This window comes from Heterodontus francisci, chromosome 4, assembly GCF_036365525.1.
Source record: "Heterodontus francisci isolate sHetFra1 chromosome 4, sHetFra1.hap1, whole genome shotgun sequence".
Taxonomy (NCBI): domain Eukaryota; kingdom Metazoa; phylum Chordata; class Chondrichthyes; order Heterodontiformes; family Heterodontidae; genus Heterodontus; species Heterodontus francisci.
This window is the reverse complement of record NC_090374.1, coordinates 87,932,036-87,947,202: the sequence shown is the minus strand read 5'-3', so window position 1 is coordinate 87,947,202 and position 15,167 is coordinate 87,932,036. Positions and strand designations below refer to the sequence as shown.

The 15,167-nt window shown below is 41.8% G+C and overlaps 1 protein-coding gene across 2 annotated transcripts in view; it reads right to left on the bottom strand.

Moving 5' to 3' along the window:
* The window catches only part of camk4 (calcium/calmodulin-dependent protein kinase IV), a 297,761-nt gene extending 291,736 nt beyond the window's left edge, over positions 1-6,025 (bottom strand). For both annotated transcript variants that reach the window (XM_068029815.1, XM_068029817.1), the window contains exon 1: positions 5,594-6,025. In XM_068029815.1, coding sequence (XP_067885916.1) covers positions 5,594-5,700 — 107 coding nt within the window. In that variant the 5' untranslated portion in view covers positions 5,701-6,025. The remainder of the gene's footprint in view (positions 1-5,593) is intronic.
* Between the last annotated feature and the right edge of the window lie 9,142 nt (positions 6,026-15,167).

Below are 15,167 nucleotides of genomic sequence, written 5' to 3'. Positions count from 1 at the left end.
TGTTTTGTCAATAAACTTGAATACATTACTCTCAGTCCCTTCACCTAAGTCATTAACATAGATTGTAAACAGTTGAGGCCCCAGCACTGACCCTTGCAGTTACAGCCTGCCAATTTGAAAATGCCCCATTTATCCCAATTATCTGCTTTCTGTCCTTTAACCAATCCTCTATCCATGCAAATATGTCACTCCCAACTCCATGAGCCCTCATCTTGTGTAATAAGCTTTTATGTGGCACCTTATCAAATGCCTTTTGTAAATCCAAATATACTACACTCAGCTGAAGAAGGGTGGGAGGGTGATCTTGTGACACGGACCTGCTGGGCCAAATGGCCTGTTTCCGTACTATAACTATTATGTAATACTATGTAATGATATCAGGACTAAAGAATCACTATGACATACTCATTGCAAATTTATCAATTCATAATCTACTATTGATTAATGAGAAGTAACTGTCAACACATATATAGATTGCTGTCTATTTTTAAAACTTCACTCACTTAAAGTTGCCTCTGTTTAAATGAGAGGTGACTCCCTTTATTGCTATCATTCATATTTTTCAAAAATGAACTTACACAGAAATGCCCTACACCATAGGGAAGATTTTAATCCTACCCAGCTCGCAAAACTGGACAGATTGGTAATTGAAATCATCCACTTATGTTCAATACTAATCCCCTCTTCAAACGAGCCTGATCTTCTGAGCAAGTGGCAAGGATGCCCATCTGAAGCCAGTGAAGTCCTTTTATAAAAACGCAGATCAGGGTGCGATGGTATCATAAGGCCCAGACGGCAATATTGACTATGGCCTGAGCAGGTAAGCTGTGTTGCTTTCCTGTCAGGTGAAGAGGTCAAACAGGCATTGTTTAAAAAAATGTTTTTTAAATTTCCTTGTGGGGCCAGCAGCGTAGATGTTCTCCTCCTGACCCCACAAGGAATGTGTGCCTCCCCTACCACAGGTTTCCCCACATCCTTCCTGTGAGACCCTCCTCAAACCCCCTCCTCACAATTTACCTTGTTGCCAGCAACCATTGCTTTGATGCCAGCTGGCAATCTCCTGTCCCCTGAAATTCCACAGCCACCCATCAACCAGCTAATACTCTGCCCATTTTGTCCAATCAGCCGATCAACGGCATGCAGATAAGGCCTGGGAGTTAAAATGACCAAGACCTAATGCTGCCAATGTCAGGAGGGTTTGATGCCACCTGATTCCCACTCTCAGTTAAAACTGGGAGTTACATTTCTATCAGTCTTTTTTTCTGCTCAGTGCAAATGTAAAATGCTATCACTTTTGTGCCAGGACAACTATTTTTGAAAGTTCTTGAATAGGTCAGTTCCCTGACAGACATTATTAAGGACAAATCTTCTCATATACTGACTGCATCAAACTAGGCAGTGTATAGATTTGGGTTAGAGGGAATTCATCTAGCAAAATACTTCCAAATAATAGCCATGTTGGCACTAAACATTTTTGCATTTGTTGCCCATCCCTAAGTTCCCTTGAACTGAGTGGCTTGCTTGGCCATTTAAGAGGTCAGTTAAGAGTCAACTACATTGCTGTGGGTCTGGAGCCACATGTCGGCCAGATTTCCTTCCCTAAAGGGTATTAATGAACCAGATGGGTTTTTACGACAATTGATGATAAACCAGCTTTCAATTCATGATTTGGTTTTCAATTAATCAATTGAATTTATTAATTAATTGAATTTAAATTCCACCAGCTGTTGTGATGGGATTTGAACCCCTGTTACCAGGGCATTAGTCTAGGCATCTGGATTACTAGCCCAGTGACATTACCGCTATGCCATCATCCTCCCAAAAGTGCACTCAATTGTAGCAGCTACTTGCACAGTTGCAGGAGCTCAACCCACCCTCAGTGTTATGAAAGTGCTTCCATTTCCTTACATTTTTTTTTGAGAACTCGTATTTTAGAATTATGGACATTTTGGTTCATTTGGAAAACTGAAAGGATTCCATAGATGTGTTTATTTTTACAAGGGTCACTGGGAGGTCTTGTTTGAAAACAAACCTTTACTGAATATCACATGCCTTAAACTCAATGAACAACAGAAACATTGGTGACTTGGTGGAGATGTTTACAGAGAAGTGACGTCAAGATTTATGGTGGTCAGGAGGTTTCACTTTTGGGATATTGTTTTTGTTCAATTGGGGTGTGGACTGTTTTGAAAGCAATTGAATTTGTAGAAAGAAACAGCCTGCTCCTCTTTCTCTACCTGTTTGAAAAAAAACCCGTGAATCCAGTGTGTGAGAGCTAAAACCCCTGATGCCGCATTTCTCCTGAGAAGCTCCTGGAAAGCCTGCCAGATCAATTCTTGATGCCGTCTGAAAAGAACTGCTCCAGAAAAGATCCAAGTGATCCATCTACATGTACTCGGACGCCAGACACAACAGATATGTTGTGACCCATTTTTTGGGACACAACATATCTCATCCTTTTTCTTCAAGAATTAACAAGTATTTGGCCAAAGTATTCTTTGTCTTTTTTTTATAAAAAGACCTCTGCAGAGAATTTTTTTTTTCTTTAACCAGTGTGTGTGTGTGAGTGTATGTGTGCTGGGTATTTAAAAAGGGAACCTTCATATTTCCATCTGTGTATTAATGCTTTGCTTCTTTACTGGATAAGTCTTGTTTTATAATAAACTGATAATTTTGTTGTTTGTTAAAGAAACCTGATTGGTGAATTTAATTCTGGGATACAGAATAGAGCGTATGATTGACTGTATCAGTAACTGGGTAAACATTTAAATATATATTGTGACCTGTGGAGAAGTGGAACTAGAAAAAGACAGTACACTCCTAATGTATTGGTCGTAACAGTGTTAAGAGTTTGAATTAAAGCACCGATAAGTGAAATAGAGCACAGGCAGACTGCGCAATAGCTGTTTTAGTAACCAACTGGAAATTTCCTACCACTTTAGATGGGTTAAGAGAGGCAGAACACTAGCACTTAAAAGCATGCTACTGCTTAAAATTAAAATGAGTAGAGAACCTTGCACAGTAGGATGATAATTGCAGTATTTGTCATGTAATGTGGCACTGTGGACAAATCACTTGCCCAATTGATGAGATATCATGTTTCAGCTACCTTAGCCTCTTTCTGTGAGCTTTTCTCTTTCACTGGCAAGAATTTCTGTCATCTATTTATTATTTTATATTTGATTGCAATTTAGTCCAGCTTCAATAAAATATTTTTGTACTGACTGACAAAACAATTCCCAAGGAGCTTTTCAGCTAACAAAGAGGCCTGGTTTTACCTTGATGGTTCCTGGTTCTGCTCACCATTGTAGAAATTGAGAATGGAAATCAGGTGGTAGAGGTAATAAGGGCTGTGAGGATGAGACTAGATGTTTGTGTCTGAAGAAGGGTAAGCTAGAATAAAGTGCTAGATAAAAATATATTTCTAAATTAACTGATGAGTGAGATGACTGATGGATTGGAAGAGTGTGTGAAGTTTTGTTCCACATGTGTCATTATAAATAAATCCATCCCAGATAGAAAAGATAACACAGAGGGGTAAATTCGCTGACTCCCAGCAGCAACCACATTAGAAGGGAGTGTGGTCAGAGTATTACTGCTATATTGTTATATCTCTGTTGCCAACTCAAGCTTCTTTCAAGAAACGTTCCCAACTGTGGACATGGACACCCTATATAGCCATATAACAACCTTGCTAAAAAAAAAAATGGGATGTGGAGATTAATCTGAAGAAACAATGAAAAGGATAGTGTAATGCAGTTGTAGCAAAATCAGGTACTGATCCCAGCAGTTTAAGGGTTAATATTTAAACTGCATTTTATGAATGAGTTATAGAAATGTGACATTCATATATTTTAATGAAAATTACTTTTGGAGCTTAAAAACCTGCCTTAACAGTTATTAAAAAAGTTTACTAACTGAATTTAATCATATGGCAGAGCATAAATTAAGGATTTTTCTACTGATATTGTGCTGCCTGCATCTACTTTACATATGATTTAACATTTAAAAACCAGCTCAAAATGGATACTGTGTAACAGTAGTCTTGCAGTAATTACAAAAAGAATGTGTGTGTGGGTAGTAGTTGGCGTCGGCACTGTGGTTATAGTGTCAAGCTGGAATATAAAGCTCTTCAGAGTTAATGAGATGTATTTTTACACTTTCAGACAAAACCCTTGAATGTGACTGGCTGACTAGGACTTGCACGTAAATACACATTTTTACTGTTTCCTGCTAATTGACAATGTGCAACAACCTACAGCAAGTGATGTCAGAGGACGCCTGAACTAAACTTTTGCCCTTGAATGTCACACAATTCTATTGCAATACCGAGAATTTTATAGACTCTAATTTCTACATATGTCGTAGAAACCAGGATTGCATTTCAGGAATAAATTAACCAATGTCAGTGCTGGCTGGAACAGGATTATAATACTACCACATGTGTTATTTGCTCAACTCATTGAACATTATTTTGGGGTTTTTGTACTTTATTTTTTATCTCCAAATTTATTTCCCGTGGATTTTCCTTCAGCTGGAGACTTCTCCAATGGCAGTCATTTTCCCTGAACCCAAGCACACTAAATTCACAGCTTTTGCAAGGATCAGGTACCTGGCTGAAAGCTAACAACAATCATCTTACTCTTGGCAGGGAATATGAGTGACAGTGATCTAAGGACACAAACTCAATTATATGTTCTATGGGTGTCTAAGCATCCTGATTTCAAACTATCAGAATAAGGGATTAAATCAAGAACCGATCAGACCAAAAACAGCTAACTGCCATTAGTCCCATTGATCGCCATCTAAATAAATGCACCAACAATGATGTCCTGCAATAGATAACGACTAGCATTTTTTAAAAAGAGAAATTAATCTTATTTTATGAAACCACTATCCTGATTTGAAACTTTTTTGGTTCAAGCTTGATTCTTAAGAATATTAAAGTTTTAAATAGAAAAACAATGTTATTGCAACAAGAGAACAACGAAGAAATCCTTGTGGTTTTCACGGCATTATGCTGAAACCTCCCTCGCTTCTTGCTGCAAAACGCTGTTCGCTTTTTTGAAAAAATTCGGGAATTTACACTACTAACTGACGTCTTACAAAACCGTTATCCCATTGAGAAGTATTGCAATATTTATACATGGATTGGACGCCACTCCGATAGTGGATTTAAGATGGCAAATAGCCAATACAGTAACAATTCAGTTCTGTTGACCGTCGAGGTCTCGAGTGCTCCGTTGGCAAACAAGATCACATCTTCATGTCAAAACCATTCTTTAAATATTAATCTGTAACACTTCAGTCTAACTCTCAACTATTCGTTTTGCCTTTCAAAACTGAAGATATAGAAACTATCTGCTAAAAAGATAAACTAATGCCAGTATTTCTCACTGTTAGTATCGTTTGGGTTTTTCATTGGAATTTTAGTCGGAGGTTGAAATAAAAGAGCAGAAGGTTGACATTTTTCCAGCACTGCTAACGTTGTCGTGTAGCAGTCCTGCAAACACCCAGGAATTGCAAGTATTGCTTTGAGCAATTGATAAGATTGACATGTGCTGATAGAAAGTGGAATTTGCTGCAGACGTACCGTCCCAGTTCCGATTCGATCTCATAGTAATCTTCTAGGGCGGCCTCTTTGTTGGAACCGTCGATCCAGTAATCACAATCCGATGCCGATCTGGCAACTTTCAGCATCCTGGCTGTCGGCCGTTAAGGGACTGCCTTACTCACCAGTGAAGCCGAAAAGCTGTCAACACGATGCCCAAGTCACTCACTCCCGCGTCAATGATCGGCAGAAACCTCTATTCCTTAATTTAACAATAATATCAATAGACAGCGGAGAGTGGATGGCAATGTGCAGTTCTTTTTCTGTTCCTGAAGTTCCTTTGATTAAAAAGTAACGCAAGCTCAACAAAATAAAAAGCGATAAGAAAAGATGCACAAACTTGTTGGGACTGGAGCTATAAGCGTGTGCGAACTCACTTGGTTACTTAGCACACGGACGCCAATCACTCTACGAACCGCCGTACCGTAATACAGAGAAAAAACGCGCAGCTGTCAAATTGTACCGTGCCTACTGCAGAACTTCAGTCAGCCAGAGCTTTCACTGCTGCATTTCCTTCAACAGTTTGGTGAGGTACATGATTAAATGGCTTGACCCTCGCACGAGTGAGTCGGTTGCACGGACGGAGCAGGGTATTTTTTATAATATGAAATGGGGCAGGGCCGTATCAAGCGGCAATGTCGTCGACGGACGTTCCCGTGCACGTGCGAGTAACGGTCGACTTGAACTGACCGCGAATGTTCGCTGCCACTCGACTGGTGCCGGGCAGGAAGAGCCGGTGCAAGGAGAATCCCCCAACTGGTGCAGGATCAATACGTACCCGGTTCAAATTCGTTGTTTCTAAAGGAGGCTTCGTTTTACGAACTGAATTGTTGCTTTATTGGCTATTTATCCTGTTAAATGCAACTGCACACAGTTTATATAAGTACTGCCTTATCTTTCAATGGGATAACTATTTTGTAAGACAACAGTTAGTAGTGCAGGTACTCGGCATGAAAACCGAACAGTGGTTCGGAGCAGGAAGCGAGAGAGATTTTGGTTGCAATCTCGGTGCAGCAGAGCAATGTTAGAATAGAAGTATAGAATGGTTACATGACATAAGGAGGCCATTCGGCCCGTCATGCACGTGTCGGCTTTCCGTAAGAGCTACTCAGCTTGTCCCACTCCCCTGCAGCCCTGCAAATTTTTTCTCTTCAGGTAATTATCCACCTCCCTTTTGAAAGTTTTTGCGATTTATTTTGTTAATTTTAATTGCTTTAGTACTGATTAACATGCTACTGAATATGTAAATAGTTTAGTAAAAGCTCATCACAGGAAGTGATACAAGTTATTGTGTAGTTGAAGCAGTGTTGGAGTGGGTAGCAGATGTATTGAAGAACTCTCCTAAAATCCTGTTATTCTTCAATAAAGAATCCTTTGTTTAGTTGACCAATCATTGTCATAGTGTTTAGTTCTCTCTTCTCTTTGGCCTCCTTGTCTTGAGAGACAATGGGTAAGTGCCTAGAGGTGGTCAGTGGTTTGCGGAGCAGCGCCTGGAGTGGCTATAAGGCCAATTCTAGAGTGACAGACACTTCCACAGGCGCTGCAGATAAAATTGGTTGTCAGGGCTGTTACACAGTTGGCTCTCTCACACCTCTGTCTCTTTTCCTGCCGACTGCTGAGACTCTTCCCCTCGCCTCTCTTTAGCCCCGCCTTGATAGCTGTCTGTCAGCTCTGGTAATCGCTGGCAACTGACTCCCACGACTTGTGGTCAATGTCGCAGGACTTCATGTCGCGTCTGCAGACGTCTTTAAAGCGGAGACATGGACGGTCGGTGGCTCTGATACCAGTGACAAGCTCGCTATACAATGCGTCCTTGGGGATCCTGTCAACTTCCATTGGGCTCACATGGCCAAGCCATCTCATACACCGCTGGCTCAATAGAGCATATATGCTGGGGATGTTGGCTGCCTTGAGGACTTTTGCGTTGGAGATACGGTCCTGCCACCTGATGCCAAGAATTCTCCGGAGACAGCGAAGATGGAATGCGTTGAGACGTCGCTCTTGGCTGATATACGTTGTCCAGGCCTCGCTGCGGTAGAGCAAGGTACTGAGGACACAGGCCTGAAACACTCAGACTTTTGTGTTCCGTGTCAGTGCGCCATTTTCCCACACCCTCTTGGCCAGTCTGGACATAGCAGTAGACGCCTTTCCCATGCGCTTGTTGATTTCTGCATCGAGAGACAGGTTACTGGTGATAGTTGAGCCTAGGTAGGTGAACTCTTGAACCACTTCCAGAGCGTGGTCGCCAATATTGATGGATGGAGCATTTCTAACATCCTGTCCCATGATGTTCATTTTCTTGAGGCTGATGGTTAGGCTAAATTTATTGCAGGCAGCTGCAATCCTGTCGATGAGTCTCTGCAGACACACTTCCATGTGGGATGTTAATGGAGCATCATCAGCAAAGAGGAGTTCCCTGTTGAGGACTTTCCGTACTTTGGTCTTCGCTCTAAGATGGGCAAGGTTGAACAACCTGCCATCTGATCTTGTGTGGAGGAAAATTCCTTCTTTGAAGACTTAAATTTAGTGTTTAGTACATTTGCATTAAGAACTAATAACACAATATAGTGACAGCAATGCAGTTGTGCACAATGTGTTAGCGGTATTTGACATAGTGACAGTGATCACAAGCACAACATCAAGGATAACGAGAAGCCATAAAAGCCTGGGACAACAATGGAAAACAGCTAGAAGCAGCAGCAAGATTTAGGACCAGATTCGAAAATCACCCTTGAGAATCGGTACTTCAAGAGGGAGTAATCGAAAGGGGAATTTTATCAGAACAATAGTCGACCAGAAAGGCAGAGTTCTGGCGGAGCAAAAAAAAATGTCGATCTGAATTGGGCCCACAAGACTGTCATTAAGTCGCCATTAAGCGTCATGAATTTTCTTGCCAAAAAGAGCTCTGTGGGTGGAGACTCTCGCAGCAGCTGGAAGCCCCCACTGCAGCCTCAGAGCTGAGGTGTGGCAGAGGTTCCCTGCTGCTGGGGCAGTAGACCTGCATTGTTTATCCTCGAAGAAAAATCATTAAAGGAAAAGTAGTTGAAGGGGAAAGCCCTGGCAAAAAGAATTCCTGTGAAGCAAGAGCTTTTGACGCTGTTATATATTGTTATACTCTATGTAAAGTGCTAGGAACCAATTGTTATGTGTAAGTGTTCCAGTGGAGCCACATTCATGGCTGCACCCGGACAGTCATGTGCCATGTAACTGGAAACCAGTCTCAAGCAGTCCTACACCAGGCAGCATGCTGGCTGCATGAATAAATAAAGACTCCAGCCTTTCCAAGTATAAAGTGTGATTATTACCAACATCTGGGAACCAGAAGACGTAATATGGTGGCAGTGAGTGTCTGTGAGTAAACCTAGAACATTTTAAAAGAATTAGATTGGGAAAAATTGACCCAAATTGGTGCCAGAGAGAGAGAAGGAAAAACTGAGTGACTCGTGTGAAAACAAAAAATTAAATGTCAGCCCGGACAGGAATGAATGCACAGCTACAGCCCATAATGAATTGGGAAACTGATGATGTCGTAGAGGCATTTGAGAAGTTTAAACAAAAGTACAGATTGACATACATCAGTTTCCTAAAAGGCACTAGTGAAGAGAAGAAGGTTAGCTATATCCTTCTGTGGGCAGGAGATAAAGGATTAAATTTATTTAACAGCTGGGACCTACGTGATGAGGACAGCAGAAACCCAGACAACATTTTTGTAAGATTTAGCACCCATCCCCAGCTAAAATCAAATCATCACACGTGATATGAATTTCAAAGCCTCAGACAGGAACTAGGTGAGCCTATTGAAATTTTGTAACAAGATTGAAAAATGCAGCCAGAAAATGTAAATTTAAGGAGATAGATGAAAGACTGATAGATCAGCTCATTTGGGGTTCTCAACATCCTGAAGTACAGAAAGCTCCAATTGGAAAGGACAAGCTCATAATATCGCAAGCTGTAGACACTGACAGAGCACATGAAGCTACGGGCAGACAGATGAAGACACTCACTACCCAAACAGCTAGCCTTCAGTTAAGCCAAGAGAAAGGAAGTAGGGTTGATGTAGTGAAACAACAATGAAAGAAAGTACACCAAACAGAGAGGAAGACATGCAGGAGATGTGGACGATCACATGAATTGACAGACAGAAGGAAATGTCCTGCATATTGATTAATCTTGCAGAAAGACCAATCACTGGGAAAAGATGTGCAGAACAAGGCAAGAGGGGCGTAGACAAGTCACCGGAGCCAGAGTAACAGGGCGAATGAGTAGGGAAAGAAACCAAAACATCCATACCCTGGAAGATGATGATGGGTTTGAGAACATGATAAACACAGGAACCTTAGAATTGCTTGAAATATCTGGATGTGACAATTCCCAGAGAAGTGAAATTCACACGACCATTCAGATCAGGAATAGGGTGAGAAATAAGCCCACAACAATAAATCTGAAGGTGAAGATTAATACTGGAGCACAGAGTAACATCATCCCACTCAGACTATACCAGAAGAACTTTCCTGAAAATTTGGAGGAAAATGGTTATCCAAGGAAAATTACTTTGAAACCGAATAACGTCTTGCTAACAGCATACGGGCGGGGGAACTGAGATTCGATAGCGAGGAACAACCCAAATCAGAGGGACACACAGAGATAAAGATGTTAGCTGTATGTTCGTCACAGAAACAGATGGTCCTGCTCTTCTGGGGTTGAGCAGTTGCAAAGAGCTGCAGATGATCTCCGTAAACCATGAGGTAAAGGAGGTGACACTGAGGGTTAAAGACAGTGCACCCATTGAAAAGTGCCCTCCGATTAGAAGCAAAGAAGATCTGGTACAAATGTACCCAGAGTGTTCTGATAAGACGGTTGGATGCTTTGAAGATTTTGTGTATCACATCACTATTGACCCAGTGATGAAACCAGTGATTCATCCCCCACGTAAACTACCAATAGAACTAAAAGGAAAGCTTGAAAGAGAGCTCCAAGAAATGGAAGAAAAGGGGATCGCCAGAGTCACAGAGCCTACAGATTGGGTAAATTCTATCGTGGTGAGAGCAAAGCCAAACGGATAGCTAAGAATTTGTCTAGATCCCAAAGATCTTAACCAAGCAATAAAGAGGGATCACTACCCTATTCCCACACTGGAAGAAATCACACCAGCACTGGCAGGGGCAAAAGTTTTCAACAAGCTTGATGCCAGAAATGGCTACTGGAATGTGAAGCTCAATGCAGAATCTTCATTGTTGACAATGTTCAACACACCCTTTGGACGGTACAAATTCAAAGTGAGACCAACAAAATTCAACAGAAAGTAGACGAGATGTACAGGGGATGCAAAGGAGCAGTCAGCAGAGCAGATGATATCCAGATATATTGGGTAGATGGAAAAGATCATGACAACCATCTACATGAAGCAATGGAGAGAACCAGGAAAACTGGGATTAAGCTAAACGCAGGCAAATGCATTGTGAAAGTAACAGTTCTTTGGGATGCTGTACACACCTGACACAGTCAAGCCGAGTCCTGAAAGAATCTCAGCCATCTCTCGGACGGAAGCCCCAAGAGATAAGGGAGAGTTGAGAAGTTTCCTGACTTGATCCAATATATGAGCTCCTTCATCCCGCACTTGTCGGAACACATAGCAAACCTGCGGGAGCTGATGAAAGAAGTCACACGCCAGGAATTTCAACAAACTCATCAAGGTAGTATGCAAGGAGACAAGTCTGTCATCCTACAGCAGAAAGAAACCTGTCACTGCAAGTAGATACTTCCACAAAAGGACTGGGAGCAGCCCTGGTACAAGAGGGAAAGCCAATAGCATTTGCATCCAAAGCTCTAACATCAACTAGGACAAGATATGCCAATATAGAAAGAGAGCTTTTGGTAGTCGTATTTGAATGTGAGAAGTTCCACACATATTTCTATGAAAGTTCATAGTGGAGAGTGATCATCGTCCACTGGAGCAGATCTACAAGAAAAATCCATATAAAGCACCAGCAAGATTTCAGAGGTTACTCTTGAAGCTCAAAGTTACGATTTCACTCTGAAATACAAGCCAGGTTGAGAAATGGTGCTGGTAGGTACGCTATCGCGGGTGTCACCACAGGAGAAACACATGATAGAAGATCTAGGTATAAAGATTCATCACCTAGTGAATGTAACCCTACCAAAGCTTAGTCAAATTAGAGATGGGAACAGCAAAGATGAGTAGTTACAGATGCTATCTCAGCAAGTGATCCAGGGATGGCATGATAGGATACAGCACACACAGCCAGCAATACAGCAGTACTGGTCTATCAGAGGTGACATCTCATTAGAAGATGGTGTTCTGCTAGCCGGATCCAGAATAATCATACCCAAAACAATGCAGGAAGAAATTCTCCAAAAAATATATGAAGGCCACATGGGAATGGAGAAGTGTAAGCTCCAAGCCAGATTAGCTGGATAGGCACATACAAAGATATTAAAAATATGGTGTCTACATGTAACGTATGCCAGAAGTACAGAAACACACAGCAAAAAGAGATGATAGCTACTGAAGTACCACCCAGACCATGGCATACTTTAGGAGCCGATTTATTCACACAGAATCAATAATGGTAAATCATAGTTGCAGAGTACTACTCAAAGTTCCCTTTTATCTGGAAGGTGAAAGACTTGAGAGTGACAACAAACATCTCAGCAATATGAGTTCTGTTCGCTGAGCAAGGGATTCCTGAAAAGTTAATATGTGACAATGGCACCCAATTCACACCCAGAAGTACGGGTTCAACACCATCATCTCATCACCACACTACCCACGGGGACACGGGTTTATAGAAAGGCACGTCCAGATGGTCAAAAGAACCCTTGTGAAATGCCAAGAGACAAAGGAAGACCCAATCCTGGCCTTATTGTCACTCTGATCCACACCTCTCAAGGCTGACATGAAATCACTGGTAGAGCTGTTGAATGGAAGAAAATATACATCCTTCAAGTGACCAGGAGGAAGTGAGACAACAACTCACTGAAGGACAGGTATAGGTTAAACACTTCAAGCATGCTAAATCCTTACCTGAGCTGTTGAAAAGACAAACTGTAAATGTACAGGATCCAATTATGAAAACCTGGAGCCAAGCATAAGTTGTTGGTGAAGCTGAGACCCCAAGGTCATATATCATTGAGATCGAAACCAGTAACCAAATAAGAAAGAACAGAGTCCATATTCGACCTACAGCTGAGCTGGAAAAACAGAAAAGACCATCAACAACACTAGAAATATCACTATCCAGCAATACAACATTAACAACGTCACCAGCAAGTGACACAGCATTTCCTGTACAGCTTGCCAACTTACCATTGAGAGCGATGAATGTCAAATCTACAAGATGGAGGCGAACATCTTACCACCCAAACAATACCGTGAATAATATTTTTAGAAAAGAATACACGTTATAAAAGACTCTAAAAAGGGGTTCAGATTATTTTCAAAAGTCTGTTGATAACTTTTAGAAGATTAACGACTGGGACTGTTATATTGATATAGAGGCATTATGTTTTAAAGAAAGAGGGATGTTATATATTGTTATACTATATGTAAAGTGCTGGAACTAATTGTTATGTGTAAGTGTTCCAGTGGGGCCACATTCATGGCTGCACTGGAGGGTCATGTGACATGTAACAGGAAACTAGTCTCAAGCAGTCCTACACCAGGCAGCATGCTGGCCGCATGAATAAACAAAGAGTCCAGCCTTTCCAAGTATAAATTGTGATTATTTCTAACGTCTGGGAACCAGAAGACATAACAGATGCCAGGGCAATGAAACATCCAGCTATGTATCGGAAGGTTCCACACATCCTTTATGAATTCAACTATTTCAACAGCGCATGCAGTAATGCTTTTTAGACTTTGCAGTTGCAGAACCTGACAAGGAAGCAATAAAAATAGATAGCGATTGGCAATGAAGGTTTCCATCACATCAACATTTCTGGACCATCAGAAGCAGACCAGAAAGACCCATCCAAACTCTGGACAATGCTGGAAGATCACTTAAGAGTCAAGGTCAACTTCAGAATCCATCGACTCGAACTGATGGCCTATAGACAATAGCCCAAAGAAGCTATTGACCAGTTCATCAGTAGATGTCGAGACAAAGTGTGGGGAAAAAGCCATTGAAGTGGAAGATCAGCCATGATTGAATGGCAGAGCAGGCTCAATGGGCTGAATGGCCTATGCCTGCTCCTATGTTCCAATGTTCCAAAGGCAAAAATTGTGATTTCTCAGACGCAGAACTCTCCGAGAGAATAAAGGAGCTGGTAATTGCCAATAGAGGCATTCCAAAAAGATCTACTTGATAAGAAAAAAGGATACGACATCAATAGTCTCCTTAAAGCTGGCAGAAAATACGAAGCCATAGCTGCCAGGAGGCAATATATACAAATGCTTGGAGCGGCAATAACCATACGTTAGGTAGTCAAGGCACCTCGACAGGGCAAGGCTTGCAGCAACGGTGGTCTCATGGATCAGCCACGCAACTGTCCTGTACTTAGAGATACCTGCAAGGCATGTGGTCTAAAGGGACACTGGGCGAAACCGTGTGGAAAATCTAGCAGCTAAGAGCAGACAGAAGACAGCTCAACAAAAAACAGATGCCCCCTGGTGCCAAGAATAAAGAAGAGTTCACCAGGTACCATTTCAAGCACAGGCACATCCATGAGGTAGTCAGAGACCTGGAGAGCAAAGAAAGCACTGAAACAGGCAAACTCAAGCGAGAAAGTGGACGAGCTTTCCGTACAGTGACAGTCACACAGCATATGGATGCAATCACTCAACTGGAAGCTTTCACCGCAGTTGAAATTATATGTCCTAACAAAAGTGGCAAGAACAAGTTACGACTGAAGCTAGGTACTGGGAAAAGTGCTAATATTTTACCGCTGCGGATACTCAATGCCATTTACCTAGTGAAGTGCGAGTCTGTGTTACAGACAACAAGAGCTAGACTCACTGTATATAACGGTTCATCACTCTGCTCATGGGAGCATTGGCGTTGAAGTGCCGATATGGAAGTTTTGCATGGTCACCACAAGTCTTCTATTTTGTTCACTCCAATGGTCCAGTGGTAGCAGCACTGCCACCATGCCATGAACTCCAGATCTTGACGATTCATGAGATCAGCAAAGCACCAATGCTAGATAATTAAGGCAATTGTGACCCGATTGAGTCTATTCAAGATCTGCAACAGAAATACTTGGATAGATTTGACACCATGGGCAGTTTTATAGGAGACACTGTTCTTCACCAGAAAGACAACGCAGTTCCCTCCATAGATCCACCATGGAAGTGCAGTGCTGAGCTTGACACGATGGAATGACTAGGGATTATTTGCCATGTTCAGCAAAACACAGATTGGTGTAGCTCTATAACCACTGTAATTCAGGAAAATGGTACCATTAGGGTATGGCTGGATCCCAGAAGATTAAATCGAGCACTTAAAAGGTCTGCTCACAAGATGCCTACTCTAGAGGAGTTCAACCCAAGGTTTGCGAGAGCCAAGTTCTTCTCAAAGTTGGATGCAAAGCATCAATG